The sequence below is a fragment of the Paralichthys olivaceus genome, chromosome 16 (assembly GCF_024713975.1).
Source record: "Paralichthys olivaceus isolate ysfri-2021 chromosome 16, ASM2471397v2, whole genome shotgun sequence".
Lineage (NCBI taxonomy): Eukaryota > Metazoa > Chordata > Actinopteri > Pleuronectiformes > Paralichthyidae > Paralichthys > Paralichthys olivaceus.
Window position 1 is genome coordinate 21,833,047 of NC_091108.1, and position 20,912 is coordinate 21,853,958.

The 20,912-nt window shown below is 40.9% G+C and overlaps 1 protein-coding gene across 4 annotated transcripts; it reads left to right on the forward strand.

Annotated features, from left to right (window-relative positions):
* The first annotated feature begins 952 nt into the window (after nt 1-952).
* Nucleotides 953-20,755, forward strand: LOC109637670 (cyclic nucleotide-gated channel beta-1-like). 4 transcript variants are annotated; one of them, XM_020100227.2, is made up of 7 exons: nt 953-1,092; nt 11,760-12,908; nt 13,181-13,395; nt 15,166-15,375; nt 16,394-16,959; nt 17,178-17,269; nt 17,770-20,755. In XM_020100227.2, exons 2-7 carry the CDS (start codon nt 11,889-11,891, stop codon nt 17,860-17,862), a joined length of 2,196 nt encoding a protein of 731 aa, XP_019955786.2. In that variant the 5' UTR covers nt 953-1,092; nt 11,760-11,888; the 3' UTR covers nt 17,863-20,755. The 4 variants fall into 4 exon arrangements, with proteins under 4 accessions (XP_019955786.2, XP_019955768.2, XP_019955760.2 ...); XM_020100209.2 differs by lacking the exon at nt 953-1,092 and adding an exon at nt 5,777-6,165 and having other exon boundaries at nt 17,740-20,755; XM_020100201.2 differs by lacking the exon at nt 953-1,092 and adding an exon at nt 5,777-6,165.
* The last annotated feature ends 157 nt before the right edge of the window (nt 20,756-20,912 follow it).

The following is a 20,912-nucleotide window of genomic DNA, read 5'->3' on the forward strand; positions in this document are numbered from 1 at the left end:
AACCCTGAAATCGTAAAATCATTATTCCGGTTAAAATGCCAACTGGCTGTAAAACATTTTACACAATTATTGTATTGTCTTGCAGCTTTAGAAGGATGATGGGTTAAAGCCAGCAGCATGGAATCATTTAGTGTATGTCTGTCTGTATGTCACTTAACAAACAAATAAGTTAGTGGAATTTTATTAACTTGTTTTCCTCTTTTCTGCCCTCTAGTGGTGATGACAAAAACGACCTGAGCTGATAAAGGTTCAGGGACAGTAAGCTCTCAACCACTGAATCTTTTTTTATAAACTAAACCGGCACGATAATTTCAGTTTGTGTGTTGGTGCATCACATATTTGAATGTGGTTTCCTGAGGCTAATGTCTATTTCAGTTCCATCATCTATAGCTGTTCTAAAGAAATATTCCATTGCTGCTACATCACATTTTTGAATCAGTATATTACATAACATCCTCACCCCCACACAGCATTGCATGTTAATCAGTGCGACAGCGGCTTCCTCATGTTATCTTTGAAACACGAGGACTGTGACACTGCAATGATATTACACACAAGATCACAATGATGCAATGAGCATTCTGTGCAGACCCACAACACAGACACACACTGAGTCTGTGCAGGAGATTATCAAGTTGAGTTTCGACGTCAAAAACCCCACTAATCCTCTGAAAGGTTGGATAAGACGGTCGCAGATGACAGATGTGTGTGTGTGTGTGTGTGTGTGTGTGTGTGTGTGTGTGTTTGTGAGAGAGAGAGAGAGAGAGAGAATTGTGTATGCTTCTGTCCATCCTATATTAAGTGTGCCAGCGTGAGAGTGTGAGGCTGAACATGTGTCTGTGTCGCAAATGTCCCTAAAGCTGCGGTTTTCTGATTGGCTGCGGCCCACACACACTCAATATGTACCCCGGTGGCACTGAGAGAGAGAGAGAGAGAGAGGAAGAGAGGAGGGAAGGGAGGGACAGAAAGGTTATAAAGGGGAAAGAGAGGAATAATATGAGGGAGTAGAGACACAAATTGATGTAGAAACACAATTTATCACACTTTAATACCAGTGTAACCAGGGGCAACCAGACAAAACAGCAGCAGCAGGTAAGGCACATCTGTCTTAATGTTTTCTGTGCTTGTTTTAAAAGATTTCCTAAGACCTACGAAACACATTGATAAGACAGAGTTATTTTTAAAGTATGAATGTAAAATTATTTTTATATGAAGGAGATTGTTCAGTTGTGTTTTTGTGGACTGTGTGTGAGGTCAGCATCACAGTTATGATGCCAATGTTGATGCAACCATCGCACAGCCTGGTGTGTATTATATGCAACACTCAGTAATATCATTGTGGAGTAGTCTGAGAGCTGGTATTGTATATTTATATTTCTCGGGGGTGAACCCAAACAAAATCTCAGATTAAACTTTACAAAGTTTCAGCAGATGGTCAGTTAAAGTTTGTCCCATAGTCCACACAATGCATGACAATGTATTCTCTTGAATATATTAAATTTAAATCTAGCAAAAAGATCACATCCATAGTCATGACATTATATAAGTAAGTTCAATCGTCAGAGTCTTTTGTGTTTGTCTGTGCAGACTTCAGAACAACGTCCCACCTGGAGTAACAATCACCATAAAAGATGAAGATAGCTGTAGTAACAATTAACTTAGTAGACCATTCACTTTTATGAACAATATCCCTGAGCATCTCACACATGCAGCAACTTTGCGTGTGTGTGATCAGTGAGAGGAGGAGTCATTCTTCTGACGGGAACCAGGTTGGAAAGTGTTTAGTAATATTTCTCAAGACAATCGATTCAACTCATCCAGTGACACATCCCACTATAACGTCCTACCACATGGATTAATACAAGGCTCAAAAAGCTGTGGTCGTCTATGATGGAATTTGCAGAACTCATTTGTATTTGCGTCACTGCACAGTTATACCTGCAACACATGGGGATGGGGTGGGAGGACATGCATTTTTAGTCCCGTGGCTTGATTGATCTGTGTGTGTGGGATACAGGAAACACTGGTGATGTTCAGGCAGAGTGATCAGAGGAATTTGTGTGCGTGCAGCTCAGTGGCTATGACCTTGTCTGTAGGCAAAGGAGAAACACATGTAACGATTTGCATTATTGGAAACGTCTACCATAAAAAAGACATATTTAAAAGTGTAATTACACTAATCCATAAACTAGTCCAGTCACACCCACTGGAGGAGTGGACATCTTTCACAAGAAATGTCATCATTTGGTGTTTTCATGGTTGTTGTTCCTGGTGACTGTTAAAGTCACAACATACTGTAGGATTCACACCACTGTCACCATACCTTCATGTTTCTCCCAGACCTTTTCTTTCATGTGTCGCCTGTCTGAACCAAATCATTGAAAAACCTTCATGAGACACATGAGTCAAACGTGGCTCCTGCTGCCCCAACGGTCTCACCCGGTGGTCGTGTACATGGCTGCTAAAGACAAGATAAGAGAATTAACTCTGTCTTATTTTCTCATGTTGATCTTCATTATGGATTCATGTAGTTCCTATCTTCTTCCTTTGAATAGTTGATTCTTTAATATGTCAGGAAAAAAATTAGCACCACAGGTTCCTTGAGCTCAATGTGATGCTTTCATATTGCTTATCTCATACAACCAATAATCTGTTCCTCAAAGATATTCAATGGAGAATCATACAGTACAGAGAAGAAGCAAATCGACACGTGAGAAGCATGAGACTGCATAATGTTCAACACTTAGGCTTATGAAATGACTTCAATCATAACAAAACTACCGAATCTCATGATCATTGCAGCTCTGTTCATACTGAATGCAAACTCTTCTATTTGTACAGCTGGTTTGGTTAAAGAGAGTTTTGCTGAAGTTCCTTTTGTTCCCCTATATTATTTTTTTTTCTTTCCAGTCACCCCACCCGGTCCTGGCAGAGGCCGTCCACACCGAGCCCGGTTCTGCCGGAGGTTTCTTCCACCTGGGAGTTTTTCCTCCCCGCTGTTGCTCATGCTGGCTCGGTGTGGAACAAGTTGGATTTTGTCTTTTTTAAGATCTTGGACTTTTGTGCAGCACCCTGAGACAACTGTTTGTTATGATACCGTGCTATATAAATACATTTGATTGATTGATTGATTGATTGATTGATTACACTTCAGTGGAAAGAAGTCACCGTCAATGTCATCAGCATTTCCTGTTTCCATAGCATTTCCCATTCATTTCCTACAGCTCATCATTGTCTTATTTTCCCGCCACAGCTCTTGTAGAAAAAACGTAAAAGATCTCTAACGCAGTGTGTTGTGTCGCTGCTTCATTGTGGAGCTGTGTGCAGTCTGTGTAGAGCGTGGAGAAATCCCACTGTGTCGATGGCCCAGTGGCTGTCAAAACACCCGCAAAGTTGGTGCCATCCTCGGCAGGGAGGCAGAGCTCAGAACAACACCTGTCACTCAGGTCACAATAATGAATCCTCATGGCAGCTGCTGTTACAGATTGAATCAAATTCTGTGAAAAGAAAACGCTGGCCTGACCTGTGACCAAATACCACACACTCCAAGGACACTGCTTACAATTTTCCCACTTTTAGTGACAATCTGTAATCTGTAGCAATACTTTGAAGAAATTAATCCATTCTTATCTAGGGGTTAAAGCAGATTGTCACCAGATTAAAGGACAAGTCATTACATGAAGAGTCTAACTTGGTGGCTGTTCAATAATGATTTTGTATCTGAAGGTCAAAGCGGGGTTTCGAGCCCCATAATGACTGAAGAACCACTCATCTCTCTTTCCCTGTCTGCCTCTCTGTCTCTCTCTTCTTGTTCATCCGTCTGTATCCCTTTCTCCAAGCTTAAATCTTCACTCATCCAGTCGTTCCTTTGTTGTGTGAGTGATACTGACAAAGTTACAGTACCTCAGCTCCCCTCTCACACACACACATACACACATACACCCAATTTTAGAAACGATTTTATACAGATTGGTTATTGTCAGATGTTTTTTTTATAATTCTTATTCTCTCTCATTCTTGAAAATAACAATAAAACACTAAGTTCAGTTGATCCTCTTGACAGTCATGCTTGACTTTCAGTGCCAGTTTCTTCAACAAACAATATCCTTTAACTGTAGAAGCAATATGGTCAGGGGATGGAACTGGTTTGTGTCAGTTGGATTAACTGTTATAGTATTTTTCATAAAGATATTATAATATACAGGAAAATTCAAGTACACTTACGTACATATATTTCTTATTCTTTTGTGGTTACACCTCTTGACATTTTCATGCACTTTAAGTCTTATCTATGGTGAAAAATGGTACAAATGTTATTTCAAAATACAAGGAAACCAACATAAATACAAAAAATACATTTGAACAAACCTGATACATCCTTTTAAAACAAGTTTTTATAACTTTTTTGCAGCATCTGTCAGACCCAGCAGGTCCCTAAGAAGCAAAGTAACGTCATGTATATTTGCAATTAACATTTTTCTTGAGAGCGATCCTATCTCTATGCTCAGCATCACTAGGGCCAGAATTTATTTGCTTCTTGCTCGGTCCGCCACCTCACTTAAGTCCACTTCAGGAGATTCTGGAGAAGACCTCCACCTCAAACTTCACTTTTGTTGAATTTGGGAATTTGCACCATAAACTGTCATCTGATGTTTGTTGCTCCATTATGTTGTCTTTGTCACACTAAGCAGTTACTGTGTGACAGGCAACCATACTGAAAACTGCACACCCTGGTTTATGAGTATAAAAACACAAAAACAAAATAAAACTTAAGTACGTTGTGAAAGTAAATAATACTGGGTGTGATACTGTGTGGTGCTGGATTCAGCCCACAGTGTTAGAAGTCCATGCAGGGCCAAGCCCTTAAAGGTCCAGTGTGTAGGATTTAGGTGAAAGGGATCTTGACAAGACCAAACTACTTTTCCTTCCAAGTAAAGGCTCTCCCATCAATGACCTTACTATTACCATTGACAACTCCGTGGTAGCTCCCACCCAGACCGCTAGGAACCTGGGTGTGACACTTGACAGTCAACTCTCCCTTTCTGCCAACATTACTGCAACAACCCGCTCGTGTAGATAAATGCTGCTCAACATCAGGAGGGTACGTCCCCTTCTCACTTTTTTGAAGCAATGTACTTACTTGATTCTAGCTGTTCTGGGTTTGTACCCTCATGGTTGAATACACTTATTGCAAGTCGACTTGGATAAAAGAGTCAACTAAATGAACTGTAATGTAATGTTAGCATAAGTTGAACATAATAATTTTCACAAGTGTGTTTCATCTAAATAGTTTGAATTGTTGTTTTCTTTAGTTCCAGAATAGACCCTTTATATTGAAATTCTATAACATTGAGAGCGGGTCCTCTCTACAGTGCTAGCCATGTTTTTTACAGTAACTGGACAAACCAAACACCCTCTGAGTGTGTATGATGACTGAAGGCTGCCACGGGTTTAATTTCATGTTTGGAAGGAGATGGTGAGCTGAGGGTCGTTCAGCTGCAACATGACACTTCAACTGTAGATGTCGCTAGATTCTACACACTGAACCTTTAACATAGGAACATTGGTTTTGGCTGTATTGCATTGTCACACAGTGCAATGCAACAACTACTTAATGTAGTGGTGTGAAAAGTGTAAATTGTGACCTCACTGCTTGACGTTTGAAAGTCACATCCCCATGTATGGACCACTTGTTAAGATAACTGTATTTTACAGTGTTAGAGCCTGGAGGGCGGGAACGGGCGGATGCGGCATGCGCGTAATGATAGATAGATGGATTGAGAGAGAGAGAGAAAGAGAGAGAGAGAGAAAGAGAGAGATGTACAATAGTCTGCCAATATGGATTTTTCTCTTCTGCTCTAATTCACCGGAACGATAAGAGCACAGATCAATACATAATTCCCCTCTCTCCCCCCCCCCTCTCTCTCTCTCTCCCTCTCTCTCTCACTCTCTCTCTCTCTCCGGTCCTATCACTCTCTACCTCTCTCCACCACTCGCACACACGCACACACGCGCTGCAGCTGCCCAGCCTGCATGCGTCCCTCCTCGCGCAAGCGGGTGGCCGCCTGGCTGCTCGCGCTGCCGGCGGGGACAGGTGGAGAGGAATGCGCGCGCCGCGGCCGCCTGGAGATGATCTCGTTCTGGCTGCTGTGCTGGAAGCTGTTGGTAGGTAGACAACCCAGCGACACATGTCAGCAGCGTCTTTAGCAGAAAACAGCAGGAGCAGCCCTCCTCTTCCTCCTCGTGCGGCGGGGATTCGGGGCCGTTATTGGCGAGCGCCGTGTCGCCCCGCGCGCGAAGCTTTGGCTCAGCTCGAGACGCCACGGAGCCCCGGTGTCCTGGCTTCATGTGTGCGCGATTATCTGTCACGATTTTGGTTCGATGCCCGATGTTATGCAACACACTGGGCTCAGCTGTCCTCTGACAGAATATAACAGAACCGAATACTGTAGTTTAACAGGTTATTATTAACATCAGGATGTCAGCAGAATAGAATATACATCATTTAATAGGGTATTGTTGAATGCTTATTGATGAGGCCACATGCTGTCACTCATTCCCCATCCTCCATAAAACACATGATGCCTAAAGTTGCTCCATAATCCGCCCAGACAAACAGACAGAGAGAGAGAGAGCTGATTAAATGATAGTGATTATACTGTCTCCAGATGTTGATGGGGGTGGGGGGTGCAGACAGAGGTTTCAGGCCAGAAGTGAATTCACTTCAAGGCCAATTTAGTGTTTAAAGACACTGGTTTCATATGTCTTCAAAAGGAATATGAGGAAGTTGATGGGGGTTAGAAAGGTCCACCAATAATCCAAATGTCGGCAGGCCGTGATCAGAAGTGTGGATTCGATCTGAGAGGTGCTGTGCAATAACACTCCAATTCTTCTCCATATGTTGTGACTTCTCTAAAGTATTGGAGATCTGATGTACGGAGAATTACGTAGATTGAATACCCACAGAAGCACAGATATGCACTGTCAGCCTCACATGCACCTGGATGTTTTACAATCCAGATGTTTGAATGATTTTTTATATATAATCATAACCACGCCTTCAATTTAAGGTTAGATGAGAGGCGACAGTTGTTGCTCTATCTGAAATATGAGCTTCTGCATCAGTGGGCTTGGTCTTCATTTGTTCTCAGCTATTATGGAATAATGACCAGATAAGCTCCTCATGTACTGGAATCAGATTTGTTTTGGCTGCCACATGCTCACAAAATCTCTAACCTGGCGGAATGACAAGAGAGAGATTTTCAGGCAGTGTTAGATTAGGGCAGCAAAATGTCCTATGATGGACCTTTTGAGTGTAGCCTGTAATTAAAAACATTATTAAAAGCTACATTCCATCCTGCTGTGCCAATCCCAGCACTCCTGTTCATGCTCTGTGCATGTTGGCTCACTGCTATGGCTCCTAAACATCAATGAACGAAACTAAGTTGTACAGATTTTACATACATGTGTGCTTTTGCTGCTGTCATGAGAGAAGGTTCATTACATTCTGCTGTTTCCATGCACTTAGGCAATATTTGTAGACCTAAATTATTGGCTTTCAGAGCTAGATTCTACCAGACTATTACCGCAGCTTAAAATCTGGAGAGCACCCATGGGGATTGATTGTGCCTGGCAGATATATGTTGGAACAGGCAGTGAGTTCGGACTGGGTCACACCAAAAACTGGATGTGCGCTAGACACATTCGATTCCTGTCATGAATTGATCACCTCACACAGAGTTGAGTCTGATTAAACTTTGACTTATGAAATCCCCAGTGTACAGTGTGTGAGAGAGGGATGCAAGCTGGAACTGACTCTCAATATCCATATTTACATAACTGCATGATGACATAAGAAGCAGAGGAAGGGCACAACAAAGAGGTTGATAGCCAGTTGAATAATCCTCATCTTTTGGCATGCTGTGGGCTCACATAGCCAGGCTACATCCTTCAGCTTATGCCTCCAAACCTGCACACATTATTTGTGTGTCCCTCCTGCTTGTTTTGCATGAAAATACAGTATAACCCTGCTAATTCATGGTTTAACTGTGTTTGTGCTTTCTTGCTGACTCACTGCCTCTTAAAAACTGCTACACTGTGCTCAACTGTTTCAACAAGCCACCGTTACATGATTCATACTAGAGCAATGAAACAAGCTGTCGATGTTTTGTTGACCAGCTTTGGGTGGCGACACATAACTTAGTAAATCATCACACTAATGTATTTTGTCATTAACAAGTAGTCTGAGTACAATTCAAAATCCAGGGCATTCTTCAGTAATCCCTGTAAAGCTGTTAATTTAACATTATACGTTGGCTTGAATTCAGTTTTGTCTGGCTTCAGTATTTTGAAGCTGAAACCTCTTAACATGGCACAGCAAAATGTGAATCCTGGTAATTCCAAAGTCGTCTTACTCACATGTTGATTGTTTTTAGCATGCTAACAGTAGTATATAGTGTAGTCTACATGCACATAGAGGGGGTATTAATTAAACTGTTGAGTTTGGTTCTTCTGGAGAGCTGCAGTCATTGAGGCAAAGCTAGCTGACGTATGTTCAGTAAGTCTCTTCGAATTATTTAAATATGTTGTTTCGTGACTTTTCAAGTGTTAAATACAAATGATACGACATAGAGGATTTTGAGTTGTTTTGATGCACCTTTGACAGAGGTGGGCGGAGTAATGAGTCAAGCAGCCCAACACATCACTTAAGTGAAGTGTCTTTTTTAGAGTAATGTGCAATATGTAGATAGTTGACCTGTCAACTTTACCAAACCAATTCAAATTGTCTCTTAACTCCTCATACCATATGTTAAGAAGGCCCACTGCTGGACCACATGCTCACAAGGTAAAGAACAGTCTGCCGTACGAATAACCTGTAAATCTGGAATAAGAACAGGCCAATTAACAGTTTTCAAGTAACTTGCCAACATTGTTCCTGACATGTAAATACCTATATTAGTATTAGTTATAACCACTTTGTGTCATTGTTGTAGTATCTCAGAAATTCTGGGAGGAGGTCTGTGGAACACCCTGCCCCCACCCTTCCTCTGACTGTCTTGTACTAATTCCCTTCATTGGATGGAGGGAAGGTTTCGGCATGGAGAGTGAAGATTGGTTAGAGTTAGGGGTAAACCAAACAAAGGCAGGTTAGGGGCAGGTCTTTTCCTGTGGTTGAGGAAAAATAAAAACTATATCTAAGTGGATGGCTGACTAGGAGACTGCATATGACACAAAATGGGGTAATTACAAACAGGAGGACTCCAATCAGTCACGACAAAACAAGGAGTTCATACCTTAAAGAGGTACTTCTGCCACATAGAGGTGCTTTAGGTAGGACAACAAACCGTAAGTTACAAATGATGCCACACACTGGTCCCCACAACAGACTGTAAATACCACCTCAGACACAGCGGAGAGAGCCTACGCATAAGCGCCTCAAAACTGCAGCTGAGTGCTTAAAACAAACCCCAGACTCAGGCTTTGCAAGAGGCCAACAATACAACATATGGTAGAGAATCAAAAAGACGATGGGAGACAAGAGCTGCTGTTACAAGATACATCTGGGAAGATAGTGTAAAGAATAAGTATGAGTAACTACCTATGATGTGTATCATTATGTGAATATGAAATTACCTCTAATGGGATTTTGGCTGATCTCACGGTGCAGATTAAAATTGGAACATCCTTAATGCTAGAGAGCCTTCATTGTCACGGTTATGATCGGTTTCACACGGGAAATGTTCAGCAGCAAATATGCTAAATCAAAAAAATAACAGAAGGGTAGTTTTGGAAAGTGATGACTAATAATCAATAGCTGTGTTTGCTCCACCTTCAGAGGATTGACCACAAAGGCTGGACCAAAACAAGATGGTCTGGTCTGTGGCCTTGTTGTGTCACTCACTCATCTCAATCTTACTGTTGCATTAATCGCTACTTTGTGCCATTGCATAGCCAGCATAACCTGCTGCATGACTAGCTTGTTAACTTCATCACTGGCATGCAATGAATGCTGGGATCGGTTAGCTCAGGAATGATCCAAGTTGGATCCATTGTTGCTTGGGAATTGATGGACACATTTGTCAAGGGAAATGGGACAGTATATTTGCACCACTGTGATGCACTCACTGTTCAAATGCAGCTAAATTGGGACACAGCTTATGTTGTTGCTTTAAGACATGGCTCTTTTTTTGATATTGGTGGATAGTTCACAACCAGTCTGACAATGTCGAAGAAGAATCTTCTCTTCATGGTTTATCTATCTTTAGAATAGCAAACACAAAATGTGTGTAAATGGGAAAATTAAAATGTTTTTCTGTGGTGACCACCATAAAGAATGAATGTCTAAATAATAACTTGATAGAGATTCAAAGTAGATTCACTTTTGTCCTGGTAAAATAATTATTACTTCTTCAAGCACTGGCCTCAAGAAACAATTCTGTGACACTTGGTTCTGAGTAGTTTATAGTTTAAGAAACCAGTCAGGCTCTGCATGAAAAAAGGTTTCACTCAGTTTCCACCTAGAAGCTCTAATCCAGGTGCTTAAACGCTCATCCTTTTCATAAATGATCTAATTTAGTCTACAGAGGCTGAGGTGCAGTCATTTTAGGGCTTGTGTTTGTCAGTGTTCCACACTGACTCAGGTCAGTAGATTCAGTATAAATAAGTCGAGTAAATGATGTGAATGATATGTGATTAATCTGATCTTCCTCCGAACACTGTGACTTAACTGAAAGAAAATTGATTTAGCAGCTTGCCTACCTCTGCATCTATACTTAGCGTTACCATAGAAACACCTCCCATCTGTCACCAGCACATGCTTGGAACGCCAGACCATAATAATCTGCTGGCCCACTCACAGCCAACGCACTGCCACCATGGTAACAATATGAAGGTTTGATTTCAGCCCAACATTTACAAGCCATATACTGTGCTTTAATCTGCTCTGCTGTGTGTATGGGGGTATGAACTGTGGTGTTATTGATGTGCCTGTGTGCCTTAACGGTTGAATGTGTATTTATATACATGTGCCTCTGTGTCAGGATGAATGTAACTGCAGAATACACAAACTAATCCAGTTCTATTCTGAAACTGTTGTTATTCTCTTGGTTTTGCTCACATCTTGTCATTTTTATTGCTCATTTAGTTTTTTGCAAGTTCTCGTATATAAATTTTATTTTTCTGTTATATATTGTAACTTTGTTGCTTTCTTGCAACAAAAGAGTAAAATACTCTCTTATCCTAGCTTGTTGCTGATAAGTGAACAAAAACAGAAAGATGCTAAATGGTCCACAAAGCTGAAGTACAGAGTTGCGTGACACCTTAAAATAATAGTTTTATATACTATTAAAATAATAGTGTTGATGAGTGCAGCTTTAAAAACGATTAGAAAATCAACAGTAGTATGATATATGAAGTTAAATTCATGGGACCTGTGAAAAACTTAACCCACCAAGTAAGAATTATGAGTTTGTATTTGACAAAACAATTTCAACTCAAGGTACCTTTAACCGATGTTTGTGGAACTAACACAATGGATCTTCATCAGCTGATAGAGTTTGCATTGCAGTCTTAGAGCTTCAAGTGTTCAAACTGCATGTCTAACATTATTTTGAGCACTTGAGGGACTTCTGGTTGATAATTCTTTTTCAGTAAAAAAGCATATATGTGACCCAACAGGTCTTTTTTTCCACTGAATAACAAATGTCCTATATATCTGAGTGATATTATATTGTCTATATTAATAATATATATTTCCATAGAGAGCCACAGCTGGTTTAAGGAGGACAACAGCTGAGCTAACTGAGGGTAACCACGACAACAGTAGCTCTGACAACAGTCACCCTGCGGACAGTTCTTCCACTCCCACACAGCCAACCGATCCAGTTACCATGGAGATCAGTTCATCACCACCACTAACAGACCTGCAAAGAGACAACCTATTTAACTGCCACAGCCCGGAAGTGGAGGAACTCCATTACCCAGAGTTCCATGGGTTGGAAGAAGCTGCAGAGAGGGGAAATGGAAAAAGTGATGGAGATGAGTGCGACTATCTTGTTTTTGAGATAGGAAAAGACAGAGGAGGTCTAAGTGAAGAAGGACAAGACACTGAGAGAGGGGCAGAGGAGGAAGAAGATGGAGGAAGAGGAGAAACAGAAGGAGAGGATGAAGGGAGAGGAGAGATTGAGGGAGAAGAAGGGAGAGGAGAAATAGAAGGGGAAGTTGAAGAGAGAAGAGAAATAAAGGTAGAAGATGACGATAGAGGACAAATAGAGGGAGAAGATAGAAGTGAAGAAGAAACAGAGAACAAAGATTGGGGGAGGAGAGAAATAGAGGGAGAAGATGAAGGGCGGGAAAAAATCGAGGGTGAAGACGGAGAAAGTGGAGAAACAGAGGGAGGGATGAAAGAAGATGCTCTGTCAGAGTTTCTCTTCATCTCTGGCAGTCCACTGCATCCCTTATCATCTGAGCCCCTGACTGTCAACTTGGAGCAGCCGGCGGCCATGTCGCAGGAGGCCTGGGGCCACGACCTTGGCAACAGAGATGACCTCAGCGAAGGTCACCTTAGCGACTGCCTCCAGGCCGAGCTGGCTGTTGTGTACTCTGACAGCGACACCGGAGACGACCAGTGGGCTGCTTTCACAGCCACTGAGGTCACCAACCAGGAGCAAACGTGTGACGGACAGAGGAAGGAAGACGAGAAAGTAGAGGAAGATGAGCAGAGGCAAGAGGAAGAAAGGGAGGCGGAGGCAGAGAGTGGAAGAGAGGAGCAGAGAGAGGAGGGAACAGAGGGGAGGAGGGGAGGCCATAATGATGATGAGGATGATGAAGAACTGATGAGGAGGAGAGATCTGTTCCTGCGCTCTCCTTCTGCCAGCTCCACAGCCAGCTCCACAGACCCTGACAGGAGGGTGAGCCTTCAGATCTTTGAGTAATGTTTCACTGGACCCTTTTTTTCAGTAACTACATTTTATTATTAGTCGAAAACATAGAGAGATACAGGAGTCTTTGTGCCCCAGTAACCACAGAGATTCAATCTGGATTATTCTGCAGCACACAATAATTATCCAGTTGACTTATTTCACCATGTTTATCAGGACAGTATCGGTATTCTTTCACTGAAAACATCTCCCCATGTTCTGTAAGTTGATCCATCTAAACCTTGCTCCTCCTCTCTCCTCAGGTTCCTGCAGATTTCTGTGTGTACCAGAAGATGCGCAGTGACAATGTCTCCAGTGAGCATGTGGACTTTCTGTTGGCCCGACAGCAGTGGAAGAAGATGGAGGAGGAGGTCAAAGGTCGGCCCATCCCCAAACCAGGGCTCAGAGCTCAGGGGAGCTTCCAGGGCACTCACACTTCACTGTACCCCCCGACTCGCAGCCCTCGACTCAAACACAGGTAGAAAATTCTGCTCTTTAGGATTTATTTCATTTTTAAGTATTTAAGTTGATCACCGCAGTATAGTAATTGTAGTTAATTAGATGATGCAGTGCTCTAAACATGCCTGTCTGGAAAGGGCTGCTTGCGTGGCCTGTGATGATGCTGGTTACAGCCTCATTTTGAAATTAAGCCACAGGAGGACTCCGCACAGAACCCTGAAGCTGTTCCACCACTGCTACACAAAACTATGTTCACCTGTTAATTCAAAGTTCAGTGAAGCTCGACTCAATACTCAGAACTGGAGAATCTACCTATCTTATGAACACATGGCTACATTATGCTGCAGAGCACTGGTTGCCTGTTTATTCAGTGTATTTATATTGGACAAATCAAATGTCCAAATGACACCAAATTCAATATTGCATATTCCGGATCAGATGAACACATCTTGAGATATGCAAACAACATAGAGTTGGACAGAGAGGTAGACAGACAGAGATTTGTGAAATTATTTGACAGATAATGTAAACACAGATACAAACATACCAAATTATAAAGTAGAAATGCAAAATTCAGTCCAAACATAAACATAATATTTATTACACCCAACACTATATGCAATATATACATACATAATCTCAGATAGTGTGATCTTCATTTAATATAGCTCCATAAACAGAAATAAATTCATGCTCTGTTTCAGACACACTATGTCAGATATTGTTTTTAGGGTTTAATAGCATGCTGGTAAGAAAATCTGGATGCAGCCAGTTGCTGAGTATTGGCTGATTTTATTAAAAATCATCCGTGACAGTGAAAAAAATCAAAGCTTTCCCCTAAAACCTAATCAAATGAGCTAATAAAAGTGTCACTGTTGGTTATGAACACTTCGAGCCATGTTATCTTTATCAAGAAGCCATGCAGCTATTGAAGTAGGCTGCAAGGCTTCAGTTTGTTGTGTCCATCTATACCCCACACAGTTTGGCCCATATATACACCATCTCAAACAGATTTACACCATTCCCACCCACCAGTCACAACAATAAACACAGTTTCTCTGTCCGTAATTATCTTGACCATTTAACAATTCTGTTCAAATTTACCACTCTTCGCTTTGGTAGTGCAAGGGGGTAGAGCGGTCATCCTCCAACCAGAAGGTTGGCAGTTCAATCCCAGTGTTCACCATCTGCATGCTGAAGATGCTGAACTCCGAATTGCCCCTCATGGAAAAAAAGTGCTGCTAATAGATGCACTGTATGAATGTGTGTGTGAATGGATGAATGGCAAACTGAACTGTAAAGCACTTTGAGTGGTCATCAAGACTAGAAAAGAGCTAAATAAATACAAACCATTTACTATTTTAGTGAACCCAAGTCTTCATGTCTTGTTTTTCACTGTTGGGGTGTGAGGGTTTTATTTGACCAAAACAATAAGTGATCAATTGTCCATCCTCTTGTTGTATTTGTCCTAGATTATTGCATATTAATATGAAACTGAATATAAAGTTTGTTGCAAACATGTTTTATGCTTAGATGAAGTGGATTAGTTTGTATATCAAAAAAGAAGATGTCTGTCTGATGGAAAATTAAAAGAAATACCTTGATTCATCCACACTTTTTCTATTACATCATTATATGCATGCATATGATTTGACTAATCAGCAGAAAGTCACACACAAAGAATCAATATCAAAATCTTTTCTAAGAACTTTAACAACTCCGGTGTCCCGGTGGTTGTTGGTGTTAGCATGTCTTATCTTACGCTGGGTTTCCTCCTGTCCTTTATAAGGGAGATAAATCCACCAGTTCCCAGGGAGCCCCCACTCTCCTCCACCCTGTCCCCCAGTTCAGAGGACTCAGGCCTGGATGACTCGTCATACCGCAGCCCCCTGGAGGAGCAAGAGAGCGCTGTGGAGAGAGAGATCCGACTGACTCTGGAGAGAGAAGAAAGGCACCGTAGAGAGAGGGGGATGATTGCACAGGGTCTGATTATACCCAGGTAAAATAAATCAATCCTTCATCACAGCTCTTTTTTTGTGTAGAGCTCTTCTGGCTTCAGCAATATAATTCATTAAACACCCAAGTCAACTTTATTATAGACAGTCATCACGGATATGATATCATCACCAGTTGAACATCAGCTGTTCAATGATCTTAGCCCTATTGGAAGTTCAATCATCATATATGGATAACATGCTTGGAAACAGGACCCAGGTTTAGTGAGATAAACTGGTATTTGCATGTTTGCATAGACAGTATGACTATGATGTGTTTAATAATACAGATGCATTTGTTTTAGTGGAGCCGCTACTTAATGTAACTAAACCACGCTGGCTCAAAATCTGAGCCGTTATGTTATGTGAATGAGAATAAGTGACAATTCAAAAAGCTGTTTCCCTTTTACAATGTGGAGTCAATGAGAATATAACCAGGTTTGTAATTTAAAACATATCTTATCCACTTAGTGTTGTCAATAGCAATACAATAAAACAAATGAAATAGTTTGACCAAACGAATAAAAATGATGAAATGTACTTAAGCACAGTGACACATTGTCATAGTGATATAGTTGTAGGTTTACAAAGAGTTTCCTTATGTCAGCAGACACTGAACTAAATTAGCAGTCATTTGAAGTCATACTGGTCACCTAACAACTGCAATTCCAGTATTCACCATCATTTTAGCGCTATGGAAAACATCTGGATTTTGAGCTCCACTATGATCACCAAGGAGTTGTGGACAGGGGATTTGTCAGAAAACATCTATTGCATGTAAAGTAATTTGAGAGAGGCATCTATAGAAACAATAAGCTTAAAAGAAGCATAAGCACAGCAGAGCTGAGGTTTACAGTGAAGTTTTCATCCTTTGTAAAAGTTGTATTTCTTCCAAACACTCTATATAGGAAATATCTAAATCTTTAAAAAATAAATCCCAAACTATTTTGGTTTCCTTTAATGGTTGACAAGGATAAATTGAGTTAAAACTAAACCCTTGTGATGTTTCTGTTCTGTGTTCAGACCATCCACCCTGCAGACAGGACGATCTCCACCACGACCTCCTGCCTGCCGCACCCCTACTCTGTCCATCTCCCCTTCCCCTCCCTGCTCCTCCTCCCTTCCCCGATCTCTCTACCATGAAATGACAGCTAATAATGTCATCATTCTGGAGCCCGACTCCTCCAGCTCTGCCTCCAGAAACCGCCTCATTTCCTCCACAATCGGGGGTCTTTCCGATTGGCCGACAAGCCTGGATGTGGTGCCCTCCACCAACGTCATTGTTGTGGAAACGTCCAACTTAATCATTCGCAGCGCTTCTGAGTTTTGCCTGAGCTCCGCTTCCCCAGTGACGATGGAAACTCAGGAGAGCACTTTCTCTTCCAATCCGTTTTTTAAGCTGCGCTCCCTCAGCAGCCAGTCACTGGTGGAACAGGAGATCAAGATGGTGAGGCAGAGGGAGGAGGAGTGGAGGAGGCAGAGGGAGGAGATGTGGAAGAGGAGAAGAGAGGAGGAGTGGAGGAGGGGGAGGGAGAGGTACGATACGGTGCTGGTGTCTCCAGGCCTGAATGATAACATCAGTTTCAATGGTACGTATTGTCCACAGGGAAAATACTGGAAAAGAACTTTGAAAGTATGACAGAACATTCTACAATTACTTTTGTCATTTGTAGCTGTACACAAAATAGTTTTTTTCTTAGGCTCATTGGGTTGTTGTGTTTCCCTCTAAGGATACTCTAGTAAAATAATAATCATATTTCCTGGTGTAATGTAAATGGTCATTTTGATGATTCTACTTTCAATCCAGTGCCAGAGGTTCCAGACAGATGTGTTTCCTCCCCCTCATCCCCGTCCAGAACACGCAAAATGGAACGAGCCAGTTTGTCTTGTGACCACAAGGTGGGCGGACAAACACACAAACATAAATGCACACAGACACACACACAGATTCTTCCTACACCATGTATTAGTTTATCCGACAGATTTTCAGTCACTGACAGAGTCTGTATCTCACATAATATCCATATCTAGTTAAAAGTACATGGCATGACTTTTTTTCGTTCAAATTCCTTGTTGGGTAATTGATTTCTTCCTTTATTCATTCATTCATTTGTTATCTTAATTAATTGTGAACTTTCTGAATTGTTAATCAGTTGGACTGATTAATTCTTTAATCCATTAGTTCACAATTTAGCAAATATAAACATTCTTCAGCTCATTTCTTCATCTACCCATCACTCCTGCTTCTGTCTCCGCCACAATTTCTCCAACTATCCCATCCTCTGTTCATTTTGCTTATTCAAAATCCATCCATCCATCCATCCATCCATCCATCCATCCATCCATCCATCCATCTAACCTGGATCCAGTGGTTTAGCTGAATCTCCCCCTCCCTCCAGTTCCCTGCTTCCCTCTCTTCAGTGCCTCAACGACAGAACGCCATGGCGCAGCGATGGGAGGCCTCCCTCTTAGCCAATCAGAAGAAGGATTGAGCAACAACAGCACTCAACTGTCAGCCATTTAAAAGCCAAAAGGAAGTCCTGCAGTTGTTTTATTCCTTAGTTTGTTCATAAAACAACACACATCCCTGTCTGTCAGTAGCCACTGTCGTCTGCAGTGCTTTCAGAACTATGGGTGAGAGCCAGTGGGTTAGTCGGTTTGTTTGTTGGAGAACATGTTTGAAGAGAAGGTGGTTTCACAGATAAAGACTTTTTAACTAGTCTGTATTTTCATTATGTTTTAGTGGCTGGAATTAGACAAGTCCTGCTGTCAAAGTCAAATTGATTTTTTATTGACTGAAACAATATGACAATAGTAATAATAATGAACAGCCTGTCATGTCACCGTTTGAACTTTTTCTTTATTTATAATAGCTTTTGTGGACTTCTATGGCACATTCTTAGGAGGTGTTTCACATTAATGAGTAATTATAAAATTGCAATTAAAATACTATTACAGTTTTTGACACACAGGTCCATATCTTATGGAAACTTTGGAAACATGTCAAAAGCTGCTGTATTCTCCTTTAATATTTAATATTTACTGCACTTTGATTTCTAGATGTTAACATATTGTACTCCTACTATTTATTGCTATTGATTGATTTTTATTACTATGACTGACTGTAATGCAGTGATTTTCAAACCCGTTCTGGGCAGTCACATGTCAATTTCAGATTTTAATTTAGACGCCTCTATATATTTTAAAATTACTACTTTGAAAGCACACCTTTATTTTAAAATACTGTGGCTATGCATTGCAGAGATTTGAGAGGGTACGTGCTAAAATAGTTTAGCATGTTCTTTTCGTGATACATGTATTTTAAAGGTGCCTATCCAGACTTTGAAAATCACTGCCTTAGTAATAATGAGCCATTAATCAAAAGACTGCGGATGGTCCTGGTTTCCCTCTCAGCTGCTGTTAACAGAATATCATCTGGGTCATATTGCACATACTAGAATATTGTAACCCAGATAGAGTTCAGTTTTGTGGGCTTTTATCAACAAAGTAGCAAGAATAAATACATGTATACTTATTTGAAAAGTACTTTAATCTCAAAGCTGCATGCAATGCATTGTTCCTTTGCTTTTTCCTCAGAACATAAAGCATACAGCGAGGTCATGGCCTTTTTTGACCAAATCTGATGATGCTGAACACAAAACATACAAAGGCACATTGAAAACACATTGAAACAGCAGAACTTTTATCAGCTAACAATGTTGATTTACTGTGTTTGCTACACTCCATCATGCAAGTGGAAGTAGTCAGCAGCCATTAGCTTCTGAAGAAATATGTGGCCACAACTGCTAACAAGAAGATTTTAGAAATGAAGCAAGAGGCTGCAAGAGAAAAAAGGACACAGGAGACTGTGTTCAGACCATAGACTGTATGTAAAGATGGATGACGTGTCTCCACTTCCTCCCACTATTCAGAAATGAAGCCAAAATATCTTGGATATGAATGTTGCCATTTTGTGCCAAAGATTTTATTTGGAGCTGGAGTCTGCGCAGTAGCCATCAGATCTTACCAGAAACCAAACGTACCAGAAAGAATTAGCACTAAAACACATCAGTGTGATGAGAACTACCTTAAATGACAAAACACAAAAAAGTATTCAAATCTGCCTACTTCAACTCTTTAATTGTATCCATGTCTCATCCACTAACATGGAGTAAGCAGGATTTATGACCTATACTGCAGCCAGCCACCAGGGGGAGATCAAGATGATTTGGCTTCACTTTTGGGAAGCTGTCATTTCGTCCATCTTTATCTACAGTTTATGGTTTTCCTTATAGACTCAATCTATGTGTGGCTCTGCTGTGATAGGGAAGAAAAGCTTAGCACTTCTGAATGAGTCTGATATTATAACCCTTATGTCTAGTGAAGATTTTTACATATTTTTATGTCCTGTCTTGATTCCTAAAGAGATTTATTGTATTGTATTTTTGCTGCATATATTTATGAATTGAACAGTGCTTATAAATCCTTGAAGCTTTTATTTGTAAAAAGTTTATAATATATTGTGTCAGAGTGACTTAAAGAAATAGGAAGTCTGCCGTGTTTTTTAGGAGATGACGTTAATGCGTGGTGTGTGCACGTGTATACGAGTGTATGCTAATCCATCCTCCACACATTCAGGGCGTTCTTTAGTTTGGCCTCTTGCTCCAGAATGAGCTCACTCACTGGAGGACCCTGGAAAAACAAGTTGGGCTCGGCTATGGGATAAAGATGCATTCAGGACAGCTCAGAAATGGGATAATTGTAACTGCCAGGCTGAAATAATACCAGGAAACCAGATCCTTTCTCAGAGCTGAGATGAATCAGATTCTGAGATGTGTTGGATGCACAATGATACGAGCAGGGCAAGTTAAAAGTTCAACATGTCATTGTGTTACTTTGTTCGATTTACTCTATGATAGCTCATACTACACACGTCTGCACGCTCAGTGTTTGCCCTGTAGTTTCATTAGAGTCGGGATCTTGTGTTCACCTCCATACCTGGTTTGATTTCAGTTGTAGCTTTAGTGCACTTCACGCCATCAGCGATTTAACTACTTTATTATTATTATTATGGAGCAGTAGATTTAGTTCTGAGGAGAAAGTGTATTTAGTCATAATATTCTTTAACGTTTTCTCTTGTCGGGTGTGGTAGTGTTCATGCCTCTTCTCAATGATTACAGGGTGACACACACACATCACTTGCAATGATACTCTGCATGGACTCATATAAACAGTTGTCATGATTATTACACCATTCCCTCACTAGTGTCATTTAATCTACTTCTCTTCATTTCTTCATTTATTTGCCTTGAGTTTCCAGTCATGTATTATTGACAAATTAAAAGTGTGGTGATGACATATTCAATAAAGCCTGTGACTCCTGAAGCCTCCTGTTTTTTTATAGCCTGTTTCTCTGTCACCCACTGTTTTGATTGTCACGCACAAATATACAGTACATAGTAAATAGATACAGATATATATAAATCTGTCAGCAGGTTAGGTTTTAAAATAAAAAGCAATCATGATTTCAGTTTGCTGTGAT